Genomic DNA, 26,281 nt, shown 5'->3' with positions numbered 1-26,281 from the left:
ATATGAATTCAATTGAGATACCTGTAAAGCCACACAATAACCTTTTAAATAAGAAGTTGGATAATCAATGGCAGCCTAATAAATTTAAGAGAACAAGAAAAGAAAATAGGAAAAAGGAAACAAAACCATATCAATATCCTGCTCAAAACCAAAATGATAAACAAAGTACAATAATATGCGATAAGATTGAAACTTGTGACTTCAATAACACTCTCATTACGTAAGCTATTTAAATACATTTTCAAATACTTGCTACTATTCAATTTTTCTACGAATATCTTAGCTTTTAAATAAATTTTCTTATTTAAGGTAATTTGATGTTATGGATAATATATTAGACAGTAAATAAAACAATAAACTATATTTCCTTCAGTATATTATTTATATTTATGTATATATATGTATATATATATATGTATATATATATATATATTTATTTTTTAATTTTTTTAATTTATTGATATATTTAGACATGGCTCTCACCAAATATCTTTTATTTCCCTTTTGACATTAGAAAACAATATACCATCTGACATTTCCTTTAATTTAAAAAAAAGCACTCCAGGTTTTCAAAAAGGCTGGCTTCAAGATGAAGTCATAGGAAGTTTTCTTTATTGCTTAGAAAAAAGGTACCCTTCAATGAAATATTTGGTCCAACTGAAGCATTTGCTTTAAGCTGTTTAAAAAGTTTATGGCTTTTATGGAGAGATGTTGATACTAAAGTTATAGAACAAGTCCTTATTCCTTTTAACCCAACTAATTCTCATTGGATTTTAATATATCTAAAAGTTATAACAAAAGAAGTAACTGTACTTGATCCACTCCATTGCAATATTATGCCAAATAATTTATCACACAATAAATCGATTGCTGTTGCTAAAGATTTTTTTCGACTAAAATTTAACATTTTAAACCCAACCGTCATTTCAGCCCCAAGTCATTGTTTACAGAAGGATAGTTACAACTGTGGTGTTTACATATGCTATTATGCATTACAACTTTGTGAAGGTATCATTATTTTAACACAATATGCATTCTGCATACAGAGTGCATCTTGTGTAATATTTATATATTAGTATTTTTTTATTTGTTGATTTTATGACTAATTTTTTATTATGTTGCTTATATTTAATTAATTGCATATATAAATTCATTTATGCATTATTAACTATAAATTTAATTCTGTAATTATTCAATAAATTATAATTGTTAATTATAGTTTGCATAACTTATAGTTTGTCTGTGACTATTTAAAAATGCATCATTACACGAATTTTTTATTTAACTTTCTTTAAAATTGTGTTTTCAGAAAAAAATATCAATGATCCATTTAATGAAGTACAATTTCGTAAATATTTATACGATACTTTATGCGGTAGGTGTTTAAAGAACCTTGAAAGTGGTTTTGAACGTTTGTACGATATTTGCAGGGCAAGTGTTTTTTTTATTTTAACATAATAATAAGCTGAAATTTTTATTCCAATATTGTATTAGGAAATAACCTGTTCCTTTACTATTTTGTTCGTCCACTTTGAATTAAATGCGATTTGGTTGGCGAAAAATAAATGTATACCGTTGTTACATTTTAGGTCCTATCCTTATAATGTTTCCTTGTTTCTTTGAGTTGTTTACAGTTATATCTAAATTATAGCTGTCTATGAAATTTGAGAAATCGATGGAGTAATAGATATTGTAGTAGTGATTACAAGGATGACATTTAATATTTTATTATTACAGATTTGCAAGAACACATCCTCTAAAAAGAACGATTGGGTGCAATGCACAAAATGTCCACAATGGTATCATTGCGAGTGTGCCCACATTTTAATCAAAGATGCGGATATCAGTTATACTTTCCAATGTCAATGATACAACCCTATCAAGTTTAAAAAACGGCTATTTTCATAGCCACAAATCGTTTTAAAAACATTAAATGACATGAAAAATCTAGTTCCATTCTATTCTAATTACAGGGCCGTACTGAGGACGAAGCCGGTCGCGGCCGGGGGCGCATAAATTTGGTCTCTTTGATGTTGATACGAAAAATAGTTAAAATTGCGCCTCCTTACATAAACTCTAAATAATAAAAGCTCATTTAGTGAACAAAAGAGCGCTCTTTTGTTCTGTAAATGAGATAAATTGCGCCCCCTTCTCTTTAAATAAAAATTATGTCAGAGTTAAAGACACTAACATTTAATTTTTTTAAGAGGAAGGGAACACAGTTTTTCTTGCTTTCCCGAAGCGCTAAGTTGGCTCGGTACGGACCTGTCTAATTCTAGTTGTTTTTTAAGTTTTAAATCAGGCATTAACAAATTTAATAAAATATCATATCATTTTTAAATAGCCTGTTTAATAGGCCTAATTTGTTTCAGTTTTTAAACAACATGATTTGTTAAATATTTGGGGAGAGTGGTCTAAAAAATCCCCCTTTTCAAAAAATGATATAATCAACTAGCCTCGCACACACAAACCTAAAAACAATTTTTTTTTTTAAGGATATTTAATTTATGCTCTACAATTTGTTATCTGAAAATTAAAGGTGCATACATGCCGTACGTTAAGAAGCAACCGATAAAAAGAGAGATGCCAGGGGCCCATTTCACCCTAGTGTTAGCCTAAAATGGTTTCCTTATTTAATTCCTGTATAAAACCCGAGTTTTAATCAAAAACTGACAGTTACTTATATTTTAATAATAAATAACCATCTGTATCCATATTAGAAATTTGACCATATTAGAAATTTGACACTCGAAGTAAACTCAATTGAGACAGAATGTGCTCAAAGCTCTTCTGTAACTGAGTCATAGAAACTACTTCAGCATAACAACATGTGTACAGGTGGGATGAGAGATTATCTAAGATATATGAATCGATGTATACAAAAACGTTTTAAGTCATAAAAACTATTTTTAAGTCAGACAACTTTAACTATGTATAACACATATAAATATCACAAATTTTGATATATTTTTTAACAAATCTAATATTTAAAGATGTCAAAAAGCACCCAAATTTTGGAACAGGGCTTTTTTCTTTCCGGGGATAGTTTTCTTATGGTTAGCTGAACAACATACTAATGTTAAATTTCAATAATATTTGGCTAAGCATAAGATTAGATGAGATAGGGGCCTGTCTCAACAGAGAGGCCCGTTTTAGACCACTCTCTTCTATAGATTTACAAAAAGTATCCACGGTATAACGGTATAACGCCCCTTCTAACAAACAAATAAACAAAACTTTTGCCTAAAGAAAAAATAATCTCTTCAAAAAAGATTCTACAAAAAAATAGAGAAAAAAAGTTTTTTTGCATTTTTTTGTTCTAAAAAATCTCCTCAATAAAATATCCAATATAAAATGTGGATATTTTTTATAATTAAAAAACTATTATGGTTTAGGCTATATTTTGAAAAATATTTTAAATAAATGATATAATAAGAATAAGAATATTCTTAATATCGTCAAATAACTAACAAATTATATTATAATTTGTTAGTTATTTGTTTTTTACTCTTACTTTTAAAACCTCATTTCATTGAAATATATAGTTTTTTCAGTCTCCTGTAAAATTTTGCTTTTTACACAAGTGAGATATTACCTGGCCAACGACGATATATCATTGAATAAATTACGCATGTTGTTTACAAAAAATAACTTATGTAAAATTAACACAGATCTATGCGCAATGCGGGACGCGGATACGGGATTTTTATAATTCAATAGGAGTATTTCTCCCCTACACTCGATTCTTTTAGCCACGCACTGTCCTACAAAAATTCCTTAACACGTCGCTTGGCAGTATATTCATTTTTGCTTTATTTATTTATTATAAAAAAGTGCACAGCTTTTGAGCTCTTCAAACCAAATCGCACTTATGCATGTTTGCACTTATGCTTGCACTTAACACTTATATTATTTTGCAACTACTTCGCCCTTACAAAAGATTCACATTTATACTAGATTAGATTTATGCAGATTCACAGATATGAAAATCGCACTTATTAAATGCAAATTCTATAGAATTCTTGTATTATATGATTCCTTCTGCTTGGTATTTTAGTCTTAATGGCGATCAAATGGATTAGGCTATTTGATTACATAAAATCATGAACGCAGAGTCTATCAGATAGTGGAGGAGGGGGAACAGGAGGGGAATTTTAGTGGCTTTAATTTCACTGAATTTAGGGGTCCCATTCAAAATTTAATGATTTTTTTAAGTATGCCTGTAAAAAGGAATATATATATATATATATATATATATATATATATATATATATATATATATATATATATATAGGGCCGGCGCGAATTGGTGTCACGTGTAGGAGGGGGGTCCATTACAGCTTTTGCTGACTGAAAAAAAAAAATATAATAATGTCCTCGTTTTTTAGAATTTGCCGATTGCCTTATCGACACTTGCCGACTGACTGTCTAAATTTACCGACTAACTTGTCTGAAAGGTCTGCATTTGCCGACTGACTTGTCTAAACTGGGTCAATTCGCCGACTAAATGAACGAATAAATCATTGATAGAGGGGTGTCACACCCCTCTATCAATGTCACACCCCTCTATCAACCACCCTACCCCCATTGCGCAGGACTTACTATTATTCCTAATTTTATAATACCATTATGATATTATAAAATTAGGAATAATGTTTTTTATTGAAATATCATTAAATAAGAATGAAGTTCTTAAAATAAGAATCAAGTTCTTAAAATAAGAATGAAGTTCTTAAAATAAGAATCAAGTTCTTAAAATAAGAATGAAGTTCTTAAAATAAGAATCAAGTTCTTAAAATAAGAATCAAGTTCTTAAAATAAGAATCAAGTTCTTAAAATAAGAATCAAGTTCTTAAAATAAGAACAAAAATTCTTGACCTAGAATCTTGGATTTTGCTGTGCATTAAATGTAAGCAAAACAAAATGGATTTTTTTCCACCCGATCTTCAAAAAACGTTCTCTACCCCTAAATCTACCAAAAATTCTTATTGACCATATTGAAATTAAAAGAGTAACTAAGTACCTGGGGGTTTTCATTGACGAGAACATCACATTGAGACATTATATTAACTGTCTGCTCGAAAGTTTTAAAAAGTATCGGAATTTTATATAAGGCGCGTACTCATTTAGATAAAAACAATTTAACTAATCTTTATTATTCTTTTATTCATAGTTAAATAGGTTAGATTAATGCTACCCTCTATAGGGTAGATTAGGGTAATATGAGCACCTTGGTAGTATGAGCATACTTGAAGATTTCTTAGATGTCAGCAGTGAAGTTAAAGTTGCTTTGTATTTTTTTAATCAACTTTATGTAGTGATAACAGGAATCAGTACAATTAGCGAAAATTTATATGCAGCAGTTAGCGGCTATCATCTAATCGAAACGCTGTTTAATTTTTTGCGTTGTTAAAATAATATCATCACGCATGAATAAATCTGTGGCGCGAAATTTTGGTGCAAAAATAATGAAATTAATTTTTTCGTAAAGAAAAATATGCAAGCTAAAAATCCAACCAAATTTTGTTTGAAAAACAATGCATAGAATCATTTTGTTTTGACTTTATTAAAAGATGCCATTTTTGTGCAAAATGACTATGCTCAAATTACCCAGTTTTTTTCATTGAAATTACCTAGTTTAAAGTCCTAAAATAAAAGTGGTTTTAATTGCTTTTTAAATAAAAGCAAAACATAATAAAAATTTTTTAGTATTTTAATAATACTAAATATTTTTCTGTAATTTAAATTCAAAAATTCTGAATTTTTATTGTTCAAGGGTTTGAGTTAATAAAATTGAAAAAATAACGAACTCATTTTTTGTTGTTGTTGTTGCTGTTGTTGCGGAAAGCATAGTAGTATTATTTCAAATAACATAAAAACATAACATAAAAACATAACATAACATAACAAAAAGTGGTTCAAAATTTGATCTTTTAATGATAAGTTTGATTAATAACGAATCATTATATTCCAAAAATTAGTTCTAAATGTCAGATTGGTATTTTTTACTTAACTAATGTTATTCTGAGCTAATTTAAAGTGCTCATATTACCAAGTGGTCTGGGTAATATAAGCACTTTTGCTTTTTTTTTTAAAACTTCTGTGTTTTTAAGAAAAAATTTCAGTATCCCAAATATCTAACTGGATCATGAGTAGGGATCCCTAAAAATTGTTTATTCGCAAAAATTTTGGATTCAACATAATTATTTATGAAAATATTTCAATTTTTAGCTCAAGGTACTCATATTAATCTAATCTTCTAATCTACCCTAAGTTATGGAGTTATTACCTGGGGTAGCACTAATCAAAGCAAGTTACAATGTTTCTATCGCCGTCAGAAACATGGAACCGTTTAATTAATTCTGCGGATCGGTTCGCACATTCATCAAAATTTTTTAATCAAATAAAAATCCTCGATATGTTTAAGCTAAACGTATATAACAGTTTATCTTTTGTTTATATGTGGAAGTATGATTTATCTTCTTTAATTTTTAAAGACCTTTTTATTTTGAAACCATTAAGCAAGTTTAACATGAGGAATATTTATTATTTAAATAAACCATTCTGTCGAACAAAATTCAATCAATTTTGTATCTCTTATCGTGCAGTTCATCTCTGGAATAAAACTATTTTGCCTAACTTTGACTTACCCCTAACTTATCCTGCTTTTAAAAATAAGTAAAAAGATCTCATTTCCTATATTGAAAATATCTTAAAATACTTTTAATTTACCTTGAGTAAAAAATAATTTTTGTTGTCATGTATGTCCAAGTTTTGTTTTATACTTGTTTACAATTTGTTTTCATTTATTTAAGTACGATTTATTGTTTTTATGTTATTTTTTTACGTACTCTTATCGTAAAAAGGCGTTTAATAATATTTTACGTACTCTCTTTTGTAAAAGGCTTCTGACGATAAGATCATTGTGATCTGCTTTTAGAAACCTTGTTTATATATGAAAAATATGTAATTTATATATTACGTCAAATGTAAACAAAACATTAAAAAAAAAAAAAAAAAGGTTTCGTGTTATGCCTTCATCCATAGGCTTTGATCCTATGGATCAGTGGTGTTAAAACAAATTTCTTCCATTTTTTTTTTTTTTTTATAAGTTTATAAGTTGTTGCACAAATAAGAGCGTCACGGCGTGATAAATTGATGTCACGTTGTGGCGCGCATATTTTGAGCGTGTCTATAAAAATATAAATGAAAATTATGAAAAGTTTAGTTTTTATAATACAGTTAGGCTATTTCAATATTATAGGCCGGTGGCCAATATTGATTATCGCTTCATCCCGTTGGACACATCTAATAACTGAAATTTCTATATTGAATCAAGCGTTTCTTAGTATTAACATTTTAAAAATGCAAACTTGCCCCTTTTTTACTCTGCAGTTTTTTCACAATCTATCATTTTACTTTCTTTTATCGTGCTCTATCGTTTTCTAACGATTAGTCTATCGTTGATAATTAATAATTTACGGAACAACTAAAGCGACCGAATGTTTTTTAAAACTTTATAATAAATCTTTCCGTAAAATATCTTTGTCACGTTTGGTTAAAAATATAAACAGACAAAATGGCAGCTACATCGTTAAGCGACAATATTTGTTTATTTCATTTTGATGATATACCGAATAAATGCATTAAAAAATGCAGTACTAAAGCTATAAAAAAATGCAGTACTAAAGCTATAAAAAAAAATATTTAGCACACGAAAAAGGTGGTGCAAACTTCAAAAAAAAAAATGGAGATATGGCAAGATTTTGTTTTAGAACCATTAACGCTAAAACAGAAGAGGAATTCAACTCAATTGCAGATAATATAGAAATGGAAAGCTTTTCCATGGGTTATTTTTACCATCCAAAACAAACTGAGCTAAAAGAATGTAGGAAAACTAATATAGATGATGAAATGCAACAATCGGCATATATAAATGCAAGCACTGACAAAGCTCAGCCAAAAAGAAAAAAATTCGGTGTAGACAATTGGGTGAGAGTAATTATTTGTGGCCAGATATATGCATAATATGTCAAAAGAAACAAAAATGGAATCATGACAAGGTAAAATTGTACATTATTAACTAATTTTATTTAATAATCTATAGCTAATGCATACTTTATAACATAGTTTTTCTCAAAAATCTCTCTATTTTATTTTTTAATTTGTTTGATTTGGTTGACGTCAATAGTGCGGAAATAAGTATTATTAAAATTAAAAAAATAATTTTTTGTTTGTATTGCAAACGGTTTAACAGGAAAATTATATTTTTACAATATAACTAATTTTTTTTTTAATTGCATTAGAGTGACTTTTTGATGATAACTGTTGAGAGTGTAATAACTGTTTAGAAATATTAATTTTCAGAGCTTTTTAGAGTTTCAGGTATCTCTACAACGAATGCTTGAATCGCTCTCAAGATCAGAAACATTTGATTGTGCGAGGTTAAGAGAAGCAGCCAACTATAAATTCAATGAAAATATTCTTATACAAATTAACGGAAAGAACTGTGTTGCTCTTGAAGTTAAATATCATCAAACGTGTTACATAAGTTATACAAAGTGTTTAGCAAATCAGCACAAAGGTCAGCCTAAAGTTCAATATTAAAATAAATCTTTTGATATATTTTCAAATGAAATAATAATAGAAAAATTAATTAAAAAGAAAAAAATCATGTTTATGCCAAAGTCGTTTAGTCTGTTTGTTTCAAATCGTTTATCATGAAGAAAATATTGATGCCAGTAATTATAAAGTGTCCCATTTAAAGTCAAAGATTCAAGCAGCTTTTCCACAATTAATTTTCCACACACCTGGTAAAAGAAATTCAAGTAAAATAGCTTTGCTTGAAAATCTATCAAGTGGCCATTTTGCTGAAAAGAGCCTTGTTTATGATAATGAAACATCACAAAGTGAGTTTTCTCAAACAGAACCTTTGTCGGATACTGATAAACCTCAAAATATCAACTATGAATTTGTTGATACGAGTAGCATATATAGAACAGCATTGCATTTTCGAAATATAATAAATACAACTCCTGATTTCTTTTCAACATGGCCTCCATTATCTTCTGAATTCTCATTTAAAAATATAGAGAACATTGTACCACCTGGGTTATTTAATTTTTTGCATTTATATAAGTTCAGTTGGGCACAAACAAACACCTAAATCTGTGGCATTGTCACAATAGCAACAAGCCAGATAACTGGATCAAAAGAGTTGATAAAAATATTAAGTGGTTTTGGTCATTGTATATCATATTCAGCCACAATGAGGTATGAAATAGCATTAGCATCTATCAATCTAAAGGAAGATGTAGTTTTACCGCAAGGTAAGATTAAACAGTATCTATGATGAAAAATAATTTTAATTCTAAAGTGATCAAAGCAAGGCTTTTGTAAGTGTTATCACCATAATACAAACAATAATATATTCAAAAAATCAAAATAAGTATATAATTTATCTTAATAATAGCTTAATTTTTTTATCGGGTTTATACAATAAATTTCTGGTCTTCTAAATCAAATTTTTAATCAGGAACTAAAGACACATGACTGTCAATTTTGGTTTGGGACAACATTGATTTCGGTGAGGAAACAAGATCTGAGAAAGGAGCTACTCATATGGCTAATGGAATCATTGTTCAACCTTTAAATATTGGACCAACCCAAGAAAAAAGAGAGGTATAAACAGTGCGCAATGTAAGGGGAAAAACTAAAGGGACAGTTTTCACTAATTTATAAAAATAATTTTTCTTGTCTGATCGTTGCTATGTTAGGAAAGATATAGAAAAGAATGGATTATAGTTTTTAAAAAGGTGGCTGGATGACATCTTGCCCTTCCCCCCTTACATGGAGCACTGCATATCAATTATACTAAATCAAAATTAGAAACTTTATGATCTTTTTTGAAATATTTATGTTGTTTGTTAAAACTACATAGTTTTATAGCTAGCAATTCTATTTTTTTTAGTAGGGGTTCATTCATTTATGTTTCTATATTGGATTTAGGTATTTTCTATAAAAAAAAACTTCATTCTTTTAGTAACCCACTTCATACCATTTCACTTTTTTTTATTAGATAACAGTTTCAAAACGACTTCAATCTATTCAAGAACCACTTTCTAGCATATTATGTTATCAGATTGGGAAAAAAAGAATCACCCAAGCTTAAAAAGCTAATCGAAAAAATAAACATTGATCTTGTCATTTTATCTATATCAATAGAGAAAGTCAAGGATCAGGATAGGGCTTATCTATTATGCAAAAGACAAATTCAATAAAATTCCTTTCCAAGTTGGACTGCTTTCAATATTGGTCAAAACAAAGCTGCCTCTCATGTCTCGTACATTAGATATTTACCAGTTGTTGATGCTCCTGTTACTGATATTACAACAATATACACAATATTACGTAGAAGTGTTGATATTATAAACAAACTAAATTTGAAGTATGGAGTAATTGTCTGTGATGAGGCTGTGTATTCAAAAATTCAAATGGTTCGGTGGAAGGAACCTGAGTTTTCGAATAGATTTGTAGTAAGACTTGGCGAATTTCATACTATGATGTCATTTATGACTGCTATTGCTAAAAGATTTGATGGATTCGGTTTTAAGGTATTTAATTAGTTTTAAACATAAGGATGAAAATTTTAGAAGATAGCTATTTCTATTTAGAGATGAAAGATATTTTGATAAAATTATAAACTTTAATTTTTTTTAAAAATTTGCAAGCTATCATTTATTGGTTTATTAAAACTGTAAACTTTGGGCATTAATATATCAGTCTCAATTTAAGGATATTGTCATTGAATCTGGTCTAGTGGCAGAGGAAGTAATTAAAGGTATTCTCACAGGTAAACACTATTACAGAAGCATAATGGTGCATATATTCATGTTTGAAGCTTTAAGTCGCCTTAGATTTGAATCATTCTTGAACTCCTTGGATGTTGACAACCGACGTGAAGTAGAGGATTTCTGCTTGTTATTAATGGAATTACATGGAACTTCTGAATTCCACTGGTATATTGAAAGTGGTTTGTTTGTTGAAATTAGAGTAATTATTATTGAAATTAGTATTCCCGCCTCAGTTGGTATCATAAAATCAACGAAGTCGAAGCTTATAAATATACTCGAAGATAAATGTATCGATAAGTTATCAGTGGATATTCCTAAAAACAACGCATTAATTTTGGACGGTATGGCTATATTGCAAATAATTAAACCTATACCCGAAAATTTTGAGAAACTCAGTCGATTGATATTCACTATGGTAATTAATTTTGCCATAAGTCAAATAGAGTTGACTTTGTTACGGACAGGTATCGAAATATTATTATCAAACACGCCGAGCGACAAAGACGAGCTGAATCTGGTGTCCAGAATGTTACTATATTTGGGCCTGATTAAAAAGTACCCAAACAATGGAAGAAGTTTATGAGTGTTGGCAGCAATAAAGAGGAACTGGTTAAGTTTCTCTTGGAAGAATGGAAAGGTTATGCAATAAATGAAATAGAGATATTTATTACACATGGTGATAGCACATACTGCTTCAGAAATTCGATTGTTATACTTGCAAGCCCCGATACAGATGTGTTCGTAAGTGCATTTTACCATAGTTGATTCATCTCTGCAACTCTTCATTTTGAAACAGGATGTGGAAACAAACAACGTATCCTTAATGTAAATAAAATCGCAAAAGAGATTGGTTACGATTGGTGTGATGCAATGATTGGATTCCATTCCTTTACAGGTAAATTCAAATTAAATTTCATAAGTGAAATCATTATATTTCTTGCAAAGAATTTATTTCATGCACTATTTTGCTACTTTATCAAAAATAATGTATTAAATTGTGCTGTTTATCTAAACTAATTTTGTATCTGAAAACGTAAATGTTTGAAGTGTTTCTACTTATTACTTAGGTTGTGATGCAGTGTCTGCTTTTCAAGGAAAAGGTAAATTATCTGCTCTAAAGACGGCAGGAAAGAAAAAAGAATATTGTACAGCATTCCGAGGTAACGGAATGTCACAAGATGTATCAGATGACGTTGTTAATGGCATACAGAAATTTGTTTGTCACCTTTATGGTGCAAGCAAAAAAGATGTTGTCAATAAAGCACGATATTACTTGTTCAAAATGGGCAAATCTACAGAAGAAATGCTCCTCCAAATTATGATTCGCTTATTTTACACATTAAACGTGATAATTATGATGCTTACATCCGAAAAAATGCATTGAAAGGTATATTAAATGTTCCTTCGCCCGATGGCTATGGTTGGTCTTTAAATGGAGACCAGATAAACTTGGTTTGGACAACAATTCCACCTGCACCCGATTTACTTCTTGAATTTGTTCACTGTTGCAAACCTGTTTGCGTCACAAATCGATGTTCTTGTAAACAAAACGGAATCACATGCACTGATCTATGCGCATGCGGTGAAGCGTGTGAAAACACCTCGTTTGACGAAAGACTCTATGATGATGATGATGCTGATGATGATGATGATGATGAAATAGAGTCAGAAAGCGATCTTGATGAATAAAAAATAGTTGACATTTCTAGTATTTTTTCTTGTTTTAAACTTTAGGTGCTCTACTTTTTGTTACACAATATATGAGTACGAGGTATTGCATCGACGAAAACAAAACTTATTATCTTGAGACATGGCCGGCGAGAATAGATATCAAGTAAATGGGGGTGGGGGGGGGCGTAAGTCTAAAAAGGTTACTATTCCAAATTTGCAAGCTGATCCGACAAAAAAAGTTTAAACTTGCAAACTAAATGAGCTAAAAGGTCCACATTTGCCAACTAAATAAACAAAAATTTATTAATTGTTTCCCCCCTAACCTCAATTAACGTCGGGTCTATCCTTGAAAACAATGCATTTTAAGGTCAATGTTGTTAGAAAAAATGCATTCAGTGTTTAATTTACTACAAGTAAAATATCACTTTCACAAAATTTGACCATAATTTTTTTTCCCATTGCCCTTTTGGGGTAAAAGACCCAAGCCCTAATTTCTCAAAAACTGCAGGGCAAAAATGGGGCAAGTTTCTGTTTTTCGTATCTTGGTACCATGCTCTAACAATATCGAAACAAAAAACTTAGTTATTACAAGTGTCCAACGAAAACTCATTTTTAGTCACATTTTTGCTATATGGCCACCGGCCTATTATAATAAAGTTTTTATTTTATTTTAAAAATGTAAATATCACTTTTGTTTCTCGATTAAAAACGCATTAACGCATTAATCCGTGTCACATGATAGAGCCGAAAATATTTATCCTCGAAAATATTACCGAAATATTTCACAACCGAAAAATTTAGAACCGAAAAGTATACTTTCATTGCAGGATCGAATTACAAAATCCTTTCTTGCGCCGAAAGTTTTAGGAACCGAATTTTACAACCGAAAAAATTTGGATTTGGACAAAATCCTTTCTTTTTATATTTTAATTTAATTTAAAAACTTTATTTCACGTTTTTCGATCGAAAATTCGATCGAAATTTTTTCGGTTCTAAAATTATTTATGACATTTCGATTGATAATTGGATCGAAATTTTTTCGGTTCTAAATAGTTATGACTTTCGATCAAAAATTCGATTGAAATTATTTCGGTTCTAATTTTTTTCGTGAATATTTTCGGTTGTGTAATAAATTTCTTATATTCGGTGCTAAATTAAAATTTACGATTCGGTTGAATCATAGGACGCCCATTAATCATGGAATTGCTGTTTTAGCTGGTATAAAAAACTTACGTTAATCCGTCGTTAGTATAAAAAAATACGTTATTCAACGGCGCTTTTTAAAAAAAAAAAAAAAAAAATATTAAATAATATTGTAATAATAAAGTAATAATAATAAACAAAATTAACAAAATAAGAAAATAGATTTAAAAAAATTTAACTTATATGCGTGCTCTCCCATTCTGGCTAATATTTTGGCTTTGAATTTGTCGTCCAGCGCAAAACGACCTTCGTCAAAATGAGTAACTTGTTATGAATTCTTTAAAATTGGCCATACTAGTATATCGATATTTGACATAAATTCTAATTATAGGAAAAATTAATAAAAAAAAAGGTTTTAAGAAAAAACTTTAGATACTTAGGTATCATATTTATTAAATATATTTTATAAAATATAAATATTAAATACCTTATAAAATACGATATGTATTTTATAAGGTATTTTCTAATTTTTATTTTAAATATCAAATACCTTAATAAAATCTAAAATTTAAAATATATATTTTACTTACAATTTAAAAAAACAGTTATGCAAATAGTATTTGAAAAAGTGATTTTAAATATTATTTTATATTATTTATATTAAATATATTATATATAAAAAGTGATTTAAAAAAAAGTGATCTTAAAAATCCCAAGTTAGTTTTTAACTTAGTTAAATACTTAAACCACATCGTTATAAAGTCTATATAACTGGTTTATGTTATAAAGAATTTAAAGCTATATCTTTATAGTAGCATATTTCAGCGCAGTTCTTAAAACCAGTTAAGCTTTTGATTTACTTGAATTGATGTTTCAACATAAGGATATTAAAAGTATATTTACACTTTCATCCTCAATAAATTGTATATATAAATAACTAGAAAATCTTGTGGTTTATGGTAAATAAAACTTGCATCTTTAGATACCATAAATTAAAAAAAAAAATTCTTTTGCAAGATTTTAAGACTAAGGATGTAATGTGAAGTTATCAAAATTTATCAGTAAGTATAAGATGTTTAATTTTGTTTAAAATCAACTTGCATTAAAATTCACAAAAAATCATAAAAAATCATTAAAAGCAACAGGAGTTAAAAGTTACACACTAATCTATGAAAATGATTAAAAAACATGTTCATATTTGTTTTTTTAAAATGAATTTTGAATTAAAATATGCCTATATCTTATGTCAACAAATTCCTTTGATAATGATAATGATCACAATAATGATATTAATCATGGACATGATGAACAATTTAAAATAAGTTGTTTCTATTTTTTTAAATTTATTTTTAGGTACAAAAAATGGGTCAAAATGTTTCCTCCGAAGATGGTGTTCGATTTAAAAATGCTATTAACAAACTCACTAAAATGGAGCTTTTAGATATTGAGGCTGCTTTTGAGTAAGTATCAATTTAATTATGTTTATGTTAAACAGTACTTTCTTGTAATTTTTAGTACATTTTTGGGACTTTTTTACAGTTTAGGATTTTTATTGCATAATTTATGTTTTATTTACCATAAACTTTGTACCTTATATACATCTTGAACATGTTTATAAAAACTTAAACCTCAAGATGAAAGTTGCATTTTTGTTTTTATTTAAATTTTTGTAAAAAGAGATTTTTTTTTTTACAAATATTAAATACTACATCTAATACCTGGTTTATTATAGCAATCTTTGTGTTTAGCGTGTAGTTTGTTCATCATCAATATATGCAACAATCTTTTCTCAAAATTTGTTGCAACCTGCTCTAGAGCTAACTTCAGCAATGGTGAAGCATGAGGTGTCTGGATACTCTCAGCCCAGTGATTGCTTTCTGCCAATTTGACAATTTTAAAATTTTAATTCTAGTCTTGCTGGAAATAAAATGTTATAAAAAGTAAAAAAGTTTTAGTGAGTACATACCATGATCCAACCCACCGAAGCAGAAAAGGTTTTTTGAGTTAATAACATAGTTTAACACTCCCAAAGTAGATCAAGAAAAAACTGAGCATAAGCTCTTGTGGTACTCCAAAAGTTTCTGAAATGAAAATACTCCAAAAATTCTGAAATGAAAAGGAGTTTTTGCTTTCAAGAATGATTTCAGTACTGTGGTTAGAAAAAAATGATTCAATAGTTTTAATAATTTTCTCAAATACTTCATTTGGACCATTCAAATACTTCTTCATAAGCTCGCCTATGGAGCAGTTAAGCATGCCATACAAATAACTTTAGCAATTGTAGTGATTTGGATATCTAACAATGGACTAGCTTATTTTTCTGGGCTGACAGGAAGAGTGTGGTCATTAGATTCAAAAGATGAATTAAAGGAAAATTCTTTGCAAACAGTTCACACCATTAGTAAGGAAGGAGGCATGAACCTCCTATTTGAATGCTCTTCTGTGGTGCTCTGTGACAAGACTGTTAGGTCTTCTTGGAGCACCTAAAACAAAAAAATTAAAAAGAAATTCTGCCTTATCCTTGGGAGAGGTAATAAGATCAGATCCATATATTAGTGATGGAATATTAAGTTTGCCTTTGTTAATGACACTGTTGAAGATTTTCCAAAAGTCTCTAGAGCCTAACTTCTGTGATAAAATACAAAAACTGAGAATAATGAAGTTTAACATTAGACAGCACTTTTATATATTAATTTCTTGCAATAACAAAATAGTGTTTTTGTCAATTTGTTTTTGTGAAAAAGATGAAAGAAATAATTTTAATTGGAAATAACAGCTTCAAACGAAGGTAAAAAATTGGGGTAAATACTTGACTTCAAACCAGCATAAACTTCCATGCCTGGCTGAATCTGGGAGATTATTTAGGAAACAGACTTATTAGTGGAGAGGCAAGTTATGTAGTCTTAAGAAATAGAAAAATGATAAAAATCAAAGAGAAATGTGATTAAGTGTGAAGAGATGCTGAATAAAAGCACATAAGAGAACAGTCACAGGATTCAAATCTGGTTTTAAGACAACTAGGTGAATCAATGTGTGCCCTGTCCAAGCCTGTAACTCTTGGAGTCTCTGCAAATCAAATGATAATAGCCATCAACACTGAGATCCTAAGATGAAACAGTCAAATTTAAGTTAGTCTTAAAAAGAGCAAGTCTTATTAATTTTGCAAAAGGAAAGATTCAGTGGATGAAAAGTTACTTTGAAAATGAATATTTGTAAATGATAGATAAAATTAAATAAATAGAAACAATTAGGCGGTTGTGATGCCTAATAAGTTTAATACTTTTAGGTACTTTAGTCACATTTCACTTATAGATAATGACCATAGATAATGACCTGTGCCGTTGTCTCATTCCCTCTATTTAACTTAAAGTTGTAACAAAAGGCTCCTTATGTGGTCTCAAAATGGATTGATAGAAATACCATCTATGTTCAACATGGTATTTTTAATACTCTGATATTTTACAGCTGTTGATGGAACCAGTTTCTCTGAAACCTAACGCATAGTTCTAGAAACTTTACTTCTGGCTGGCCTTAGAACCATTAAACTGAGTTTTAGTGCTGTACCCTCATTAGGATATAGAAGCATAAGCAAAAAGCAATTAGTAGAGTTATGAAGATTCAGCATTCAACATCCTTGGCAGGAAATAATGTAACACAGGTTTACATCTATGCCAGCCTAATAGATAAAAAAAAAAGGTGTAAAGCTGGTCAACAGAACTTTTTTTCTTACTTCTAAAGTCTTTGCCTAAGAGAACTTTTACAAAAGAGTAACCAGATGCAGTTAATATCTGCCAAAAACGAGTATTTTTATCAAGACACCATCTCTAGTTTTTACTCACCAAAGAACCCCATAGTATTTTAAGTCAGAGTTAACTCCTCTTAGCCTTTGCCTAGATAAGCAAATTCTATGAGGCTGCAGGATATTGGCTGGGTTGTGCTGGATTACATTCTACTAGTACCAGGGTGATCTTACTAATTCTAATAAAGTCCCATTACTTTTCAGTCAAAATCTCTGCTATCAATTTGACTATACTACAAAAAAAAAAGTCCATCAGCAACATCTAAGAAATTTTTTTTTGGAACTGGCAAAGTTGTCACTTGGACAAGGTCTTAACACTACAAATGTTAAGCTGGTCTACAAAGCTTAAAACTATCCATGAGGAACATAAATTGAGAATACAATAGAAGATTTTGAAATAAATAAATGTTGTAAAAAAGTTGTTTTTTTTATTTACTTTCTTTCTTTTTTATCTTTCATAAAAATGTTTAAGCAATATTAAGTTACTGAAACATTAGCGCAAAAAGTGTCATATTTTTGTTATGAGTAATGGTCAAAAATTGCATTCATCTTCATTCATTGAATTTAAAGAATATTAATATTCAGTTAAATACAATTTTAGGCCAAAGACAAATATTCTTTAAACTTTGTTCACAAAGATAAACAAAGTTACTGTTTGCTATTTGGGTTTTAAAAGTATTATTTGTCGGTGCTTACAGAGGAGTACTTTAAGTCAGAGTTAACTTCTACTTGCCTATTCTCTCTAAATCAGTCATTCTATTGCATATTCTCTCTAAATCAGTCAGAGTATGTACTGAAACTCTCATTCTCCTAAATGTTCTAAAGACTCCTTAAATCTGTATGACTTCATGGTGCCACTCTATGTGCTTTTATTTTATAAATATATTTTTTTATATTTTCTACTACAGCATTTTTACATTTAAACAAATATTTTAAAATTAAATTTTATTTATATGAAACTATTTTAATAAGTATTATATAGATTTATTTATTTAGAGAATTATCATCAAAATCAGGAGATGAACAAGTTGCTATTCAAAAACCAACCTGGTTAAACCGTGATAAGTTTGCAAAAATGTTTGGTATAAGTGATTTAATAGCTGAGCAGTTGTTTGAAACTTTTGATCAGGATAAGGTAAACTTTTTTTTTTTTTAAATTTCATTTCTAGTTCTTTTTATTTATCATTTGATCAATCTTTTGAATAGAATGGTTTAATTGATCTTAAAGAGTTTGTAACAGGGGCAGCTTTATGTTTGCATGGAAGTTTAAAAGACAAATGTAGACTCCTGTTTAAAATCTTTAATCTGGTAATGTTTGTTTATTATTACATTTTAATAAAAATAAAAATATTTATTATAGTTTAATATGTTTAAAGTTTTCATTTATTTTAATTGATTGTTTAAGAAAATTATTTTCATTTTAAATTATTTTTTATTTTCAAATTATTTTTAATTTATTAATAATTTATTGATATTCTAAATACAACATATGATTTATGCAACTTATTTTATTTAATAACTTCTCTCTTTGTCCAGCAGCCTTGCTTATCAATTTTTGTGTTTTAGAAGTGAAGAGAGGACTGAGCAAGGGTATAATAACAATTTAAAAAAAAATTTAAAAGTTCAAAGAATAATTTCCAGTACTGTTCATTAAAAGAAGAGCATGCACCTGTACTGTGCATTCTTTTTAAAGAAGAAAAGGTTATCCTTGTTGAATTATTCCCAAATTCCAATTTGTGTACATTTGTTATCTCAATTAAATATTTTGTTCAAGCAAAAGCAAAAGCAATTGAGTTTTTGAAAAAAAATAAAACCTAAATTCAAATACAAATTCTTAAATAACTTAAAAAGCTTGTTGATATGTTGTTAGAAAAATGTTGTTAGAAAATTAGTTGATAATAGTTCTAATTATCTTAATTATTTCAGTGATGTTTTATGAAAACTTTATCATAGAAATAAATTAGTTACGTGGTTCATGTGAATACATGGTTCATGTGAATACGTGGTTCATGTGAATAAGTGGTTCATGTGAATACGTAGTTCATGTGAATATATGGTTCATGTGAATACATGGTTCATGTGAATCCGTGGTTCATGTGAATACGTGGTTCATGTGAATATGTGGTTCATGTGAATAAGTGGTTCATGTGAACAAGTTTTTCTTTAAAAATGAAAGCAACTGCTATAATGATTTAAATGCATTAAATCAAAATTTTAAAATTGTTTAAAAAACCATCAAAAAGAAGAAGAAGAAACTTTTTAAATAAAATTTATTATTTATTCAATATCATTTAGAATATGAATAGCTTTAGCCCAATATATACCCCAGGGGTGGGACATTCAATCATTTAACCAGGGGAGACTTAATCTTAGGCATTAGATGCTCTAAGCCATTTTGAAAATAGTCAGATCATAGGTTCATCAATTTATAGACTTACTTAAACATTACATTTATACATATAACAGACATAAGACTTAATATACAATCTTAGAGTATTTAATACAGGGTGCCTGCCAAATCAGGAAAAACAGGGAAAAGTTATGGAATTCTGATATTTGCAAATAAATCAGGGATATTGGGTTAAATTTTAAAGAAATCAGGTAAGGTGGCTCTTCATCAAACTTAGGTAACCTAAGTAAATTGCATATCGTACGCTTAATATAAAGTTTTATTTGTCAGATACTTTAAATGTGGGTTGTGTTACTGTTTATCTTTTTGCAGTTATAAAAGAATTTTTCCAAAAGAATCCAAAAAAACTTTTCTTGAAGTTGAGTTTGAGTAACTTTAAATTAAATCAGAGATAACAGGTGGATCAGGAAAATATCAGGGGAAAATCAGGGAATTCCACCTTAAAATATTGGCAGACACCCTGTAATATAGCTAAATAATACAGGCCTTGATTTTAAATAAAGAAATGCTTAAGTAATGTGAATTTGATGTCATAAAGTTCTCTTTACTTTTTTGTTTTTTAAAGACATTAACTTTTTTAAATTACTGCAATAATATTAATTAACGCAAAATGATTTAAATATTATTTAACTTCTTTTTTAATATTACAAAATAAATGAATTAAAATATGTTAAAGTTTCGAATTTTTAAATGATTATTTCTTAAATTTCTAATTACAGCTTTGCAACTACAAATGATTTTTTATTAAAAAAAAATTAGCGAGTAGCAAATATAAAAAATTACATTTATTTACTTTATTTATTAAAAATTTATTATTTTATTAACGATTTTGATGTGAAAGCAAAGATTTTTCCAAACATCATTTGTTAAAATTGTATCAGTGTATATATCTTTTATTAAAAAATAGTTGTTGTGATTTGACTTGCATTTTATAAAAAAAAGTTTAATTTACGTTTTGATGCAGCCCTTTATTGAAAATTTAATTTTGAGTAAAAAAAAAATGTTTAGAAAGGAAAATCCAAAAAAACTATTGTGATAAAAATGAGCTAATTTTTTTTTAAGAATAAATAAAATTTAAATACTAAACAATATTTAGTAATATTTTAAATAAATTTGACAGTTAAGTTAAACCCAAGCATTAACTTTAATTTTAAATATATTTTTTTAGATCAAAATTAAATTATAGATTTTTTAAATCTAGATTATTATTTTTTTTATCAGAATAAAATTAAATATTTTTATTATTTAGTTTTAAATTAAATACATATTTTTTATCAGAATAAGATTATATTATAATGATCTTTGCTTCAGCCTTGAAGTATTAGTGTTTTTCAAAGTGAAAAAATCAATTATTATAATAAAAACAAAACAAAAATAAATTTTTAATTTTATTTGAGTTTTTTTCATTCGTAAATAGCGCTTATATCTAACATAATTGTCATTCAAACTTTTGTAACAAATATTTTTACTTATTTGTCATTCAAAAGTTAATGTGGTTTTTTTAAAAATTAATTCTTTTATCTTATAGAATAATTTGAAAGTTAAAAAATGATAAAAAGTCACTTAACCAAAATCGTTTACTGCTTATGTAAAATTGCTTAAGGGGTTTGTAAATCGCTCTATGTATAACGCTTTAAAACAAGGCCTGTAATATAATTAAATAGCTTTGATAAAAAAAAGTTATGAAACCACAAGTTTTTCTGGTTAACATTTTTTTGCAAATTTTTTTGCAAGTTGAGATATGGACTTTCACCTTTATTGAACATTACCTGGAGTAAAATTACCTTTATTGAACATTACCAGGAGTAATAAATTTGCAAATTAACTTAATATAAACAATGTTTTGCCACATGCAGATTTTTCCTAAAAAGTTTTAAAATGTTTTCTGTTTTGCTTATAAAAATTGTTTTCTTCAATTTTATTCTCTATTTAAGTTTGAACAATGCCAGAGATCTGATAAAACTTAGTATAACTTTTTAAATAAAAAGAATCCAAAAATATAAAAAGAATTCCAGAGAGTTAAATGTAATAAAATGCTAATTATGTACAGTTAATTGTAATCAGTAAATTTGGTCAAATATTAAAACAATAGCAAACTTTGCTTAGGAAATGTCACTTTGTGTAAAAAATCCTATAAAGCGAGGGTCACTGTAGTGGTGGTGTTTTTTTTTTTTTAGTTTTTCTGAACTTATGACAAACAAATTATGTTAAGTTAACAAATTAGCATAATGTTGTTGTTGTTTTTTACAATTTTTCTGTTGTCAAATGTTATTATCACTATATTTTATTTGCAATTTTAGAATGGTGATGATGGTGTCAGCCCTGAAGAATTTTCCATGGTTTTAACAAGCTGCTTGCAATCAGCTCATGCTATGCTTTTGGCTACTCTTAAACATGAAGGCATATTAGAATTTGAAGAACAGTTAGCTAATCAAGATGGAGAAGCATTTGTTGTATCAGCCGTTGTTGAAAAGTTAGTTTTAATAATTTTTTTTTATTAATTAAATGTTAATGTTGTTGTGTTTTATGTGTAAAATATTTCAAAATGACAATGATTTAGAATAGTCAAGGAAGCGTTTGATAAATGTGATACATCAAGAAATGGGAAGTTAGAAATTGATGTATGTTTTTAGTTTAATATCCTTAAAACTATAAATAAATGTAGTGATGATATAAGAAATGTTATGTTGAGTGTTTGATGTTGCAGGAATTCATACAATGGGTTTACAAGAATCCAAGTTTAGTGGATAACATATTTATGATGCAGTGTCCTAAACCAAGTCGTAAGTTTTTATATTTATTTTTAAGTTACACAAAGCTGTCATCTTGTTAAGCTCAACTTCAGCTGAGTTTATTTATGTAAACTGCCTTTGTGTAATTTACACACATATTTTTTTACAACTTTATAAAAATTTTTTAAAGCCAATTTTTTTAAAGTCATTTTTTTTAAAGTCATGTTTGTGTGGTATTTACAATGAGTTATGTTTGTGTGGTATTTACAATAAATGATGAGGTGTAGTAACAATGTTAATTGGTGATTGTTCAGTAGTTGATTAAATTTATCCACTGATGTTGCTTTGTCAACATTATCTGGCCAATTTTAATATGTTGACATTCTTACACTGTTGTATAAGAATCCTCCTTTATGTCTTCAAGAGTTAGTTTTATTATTTTGTATTGAGTCTCATAGTCTTTATTTTAATATTAAAAAATATTTTGTAATAATTAATACATACATATTGTATTTTTTTTTTTTTCAAATTTTAAGGCAACGCAAAGGTGGACCTTCCTAAACTGAAGCTTGCTGAAAAAAAGAGCTTAGATAACAGTAAGTTTAAATTATATTAGGTTTTGTTAATTTTTTTTCCAGCAACTCATTGTTCTTGTTTATATTATTTATTTAATAAAGCTCTACAGCATGTCCAACTATAGATATTGACAGGTCCAACTACATTTACAATGTACTTTGGACCTAGCCAAGAAAAGAAAGAACATCATTAAAAGAACCAGCCCAAATATGACAACAATATTCCATACAGAGACAAATAAGAGATTTGTAGAGGTAGAGGTAATGTAAGGGTAATAATAAGGATATAATAATAATAATAATAAGAATTTAATAAGGATTTAATCAAAATAAATCAGGGGTAAGATAGTGGTGAGCACAATAAAAAGAAGTAACCTAAGCAGGCGCTAACTTTGCAATGGATTGTGTATATAGTTTCCATGAGAGGTGAATGATAATTAAAAAATGCTTTACCATTCATAAGTCTGGTGAATTTTTCCAAGAGGTAAGATTCAACAGATGGAAAGTAGCTTTAAAAACCACAAATATTTGTAAAAAATATATTGAAACAGTTAGGCGATGGTGGTTTTTTATGTTTAATATTTTTGGGTACTTTAGTCAAGTTATAAGTTATTAGCGTACTTGATTCGATCATATATTGTGGATGGAACCTAAAGTAATTAGCTGTACAGTTACCTCATTCCCCTTTTTTAATCCAAAGTTGTTACAAACGGCTCCTTATGTGGCTTCCATGCACACCAAAAGCACTAACAGGGACACCATCTATGCACAATATGGCATTGTTGCCATATTGTACATAGATGGTGTACATTTTACAGCTGAATCAGCATGTCTATTAGCTTTGGGAAACCTTACAACCAGCCGGCAACAGAACCATTAAACTGAGTTTTAGAGTTGTACCCTCATTAAGAGATAACAGGAAGAGTTGCATAGTCACTATCAAGAAAGCACAAACAACAATCTGGCAGGAAAATGATGTAACATAGGTTTACATCTGTTAGCGAGGGTTGGGGTCAAATATATTTGATCAAATACAATTACAAATACAAATATTAATTCTAGATTTCCAAATACTAGTTCAATTAAAAATATATGCAATTGGCATTTTCTAAATACAAAACCAAATACAATATACTGTACTTTAGGTTAAGAAAACAATATATAGATTTTTACAAGAAAAGACTGATAAAATGGGTTATTTTTATTTTATTTTTATTTTATTTCTTGTGGTGAGTATATGCTCACTGTGTAGTAAATCACTTTAGCAGCAAGTTTAATAACTACAATTTAAAATACTAAGTCACATAATAAAGTTCCTCAAATTTTTTTTGAAGTTAAACACAGGTTTGATAAATTTGACACCAAGTGCCAAATTGTTCCAAATTGGGATGACGTGATTAGTAAAATAGATGGTAAATTAGGTAAATAACTAAACAATTTTTTCTAATTGAGTGTCTACTGTTCTTGGAAATGTATCTTTGGTTGTGGATATATTTACAAACACTTCCAGCTGGTCCTGTTAGTTGACGAAAGTTCCTTTAAGAAGATGTTAAGGTAAAAAAAATTATTAACACTTTTAAAAAAGAAAATTAAGTCACTCTTTTCTTTTCTCATGGATAAGGTTGTTAAGTTCAGTCTTTTTAATCATAAAGTAGCTCTGATTATCCTGGAATTAGTCTTATTGCTCTGTTAGACTCTTTTAATAAGAATAATATCTTTTTTTTAAAATGATGCATATTTAAGATGAGGACATACTATAGAAGTGTTCAACAATTTAACTATATCAGTTTTTAAAATATGACTTAAAATTCTATATATGACCTAAAATTCTATTTGCTTTAGAAACACATGCAGGTATATGGTAATCATATTTCAGATCATTTTTTAATAAGACACCAGGGTTGTTTTCACGCTCTATAGTACTCAATTGATAATCAGAAGTGTAATACTTTTTGATATTTAATTCATTGCACCATTGCACCAATTAAAAATAAAATTTATGTCATCCTGTAGATCATTACAACTGTTATCATGAGTTATCTGGAAAACTTTACAATCATCAGCATAGAGCTGTCCTTTATTTTTTAGTTTATCTGGAAGACCATTGGTATGAATTAAAAACAAAATTAGAGCAGAGCTTTTTGGTACAATACTTGAAACACTAAGCCACGTAGAAACAAAGTCTTCAAGAAACACTCTTTACCTTCTATTTGATAAAAATAGACTCAATTTATTTAAGAACGAATTCCTTTAGATCAAACATTTCAATTTTTAATATAAGTTCACTATGGCGAACTCTGTCAAATACTTCAAAAGTCAGTAAAGAGGATGTCAATAAGGTAATTGATCTATTGCCAGAGTTAAAATATCTTAACTTTCAAGTAAATTTGTAATGAAAGATTTGCCTGGTAAAAAACCATGCTGATTCTTATTTATCAAATTATTGTCTAAAAGATGCCAAATGATGCTAAAGTTTTACATATAATGGATGAAAAAGAAACAAGTCTATCGTTGGAATGATCAAGCTTATTGCGATTTTTTAAAATTGAAGCTATATTTGAATCTTTCCACGCTTTTGGTACCTCTCCTGATTCAAAGGATAGCTTAAAAATATGTTCAATAGGAATGCTCAAACTTTCAGAGCAGGTATTCAATACATACAGATGAGCTCCATCGTTTACACAGGCTTTGTGTTTATCCAATGATTTTAATTATAAAATAATTTCTTTTAAACTGATTATTTTATTTATATCATTTTCACAATAAACTTGAGTAACAGGATTAAATATAAGTAAGGCTTTATAATTGTCTTGAGTAAATACAAATTGAAAAAAGGTATTCTACAAGTTAGAAATATCTAAAAGCTTATCACTTATCGTACCATTTGGAAACCTTAAAGTTCGAATTCTTTTCTTATAATTTTATTTGCTGTTCATGTATGCATAAAATTTTTTAAGATCGGGTTTAGAACTTTTAAGTCATATTCAAATTGTTATAAGGCCATATTAATAAAATTAGGAGTCTTAGTTTTAATAAGTTTCTATTTTGTTAACAATTCATGATTGTTTCTACCTGATGCAATAAGCTTTGACCATAGT

General features: G+C 28.2%; 2 protein-coding genes across 6 annotated transcripts in view; both read left to right on the top strand.

Moving 5' to 3' along the window:
* Nucleotides 1-7,534: 7,534 nt before the first annotated feature.
* On the top strand, nucleotides 7,535-12,555 carry LOC136088983 (uncharacterized). 2 transcript variants are annotated; one of them, XM_065814321.1, is made up of 6 exons: nucleotides 7,548-8,063; nucleotides 8,378-9,329; nucleotides 9,536-9,681; nucleotides 10,079-10,613; nucleotides 10,795-11,748; nucleotides 11,921-12,555. In XM_065814321.1, exons 4-5 carry the CDS (start codon nucleotides 10,494-10,496, stop codon nucleotides 11,434-11,436), a joined length of 762 nt encoding a protein of 253 aa, XP_065670393.1. In that variant the 5' UTR covers nucleotides 7,548-8,063; nucleotides 8,378-9,329; nucleotides 9,536-9,681; nucleotides 10,079-10,493; the 3' UTR covers nucleotides 11,437-11,748; nucleotides 11,921-12,555. The 2 variants fall into 2 exon arrangements, with proteins under 2 accessions (XP_065670392.1, XP_065670393.1); XM_065814320.1 differs by having other exon boundaries at nucleotides 7,535-8,063; nucleotides 8,378-9,681.
* Nucleotides 12,556-13,615: 1,060 nt separating this feature from the next.
* LOC100213297 (trafficking protein particle complex subunit 12) overlaps nucleotides 13,616-26,281 on the top strand; it is a 52,345-nt gene continuing 39,679 nt past the window's right edge. The window contains exons 1-8 of one of the 4 annotated variants that reach the window (XM_065814317.1): nucleotides 13,616-13,742; nucleotides 15,021-15,127; nucleotides 18,463-18,601; nucleotides 18,673-18,774; nucleotides 22,177-22,349; nucleotides 22,437-22,497; nucleotides 22,584-22,659; nucleotides 23,145-23,204. In XM_065814317.1, the coding sequence (XP_065670389.1) occupies nucleotides 15,030-15,127; nucleotides 18,463-18,601; nucleotides 18,673-18,774; nucleotides 22,177-22,349; nucleotides 22,437-22,497; nucleotides 22,584-22,659; nucleotides 23,145-23,204 (709 nt within the window). In that variant the 5' untranslated portion in view covers nucleotides 13,616-13,742; nucleotides 15,021-15,029. Of the gene's footprint in view, nucleotides 13,743-13,833; nucleotides 14,108-14,599; nucleotides 14,729-15,020; nucleotides 15,128-18,462; nucleotides 18,602-18,672; nucleotides 18,775-22,176; nucleotides 22,350-22,436; nucleotides 22,498-22,583; nucleotides 22,660-23,144; nucleotides 23,205-26,281 lie in introns of those variants that run through there. The other 3 variants (XM_065814316.1, XM_065814315.1, XM_065814314.1) reach the window with 3 other exon arrangements.

This window comes from Hydra vulgaris, chromosome 12 (genome assembly GCF_038396675.1).
Source record: "Hydra vulgaris chromosome 12, alternate assembly HydraT2T_AEP".
Taxonomy (NCBI): domain Eukaryota; kingdom Metazoa; phylum Cnidaria; class Hydrozoa; order Anthoathecata; family Hydridae; genus Hydra; species Hydra vulgaris.
Note: the sequence above shows the minus strand (reverse complement) of the source record. Positions and strands in the feature narration are given on the sequence as shown.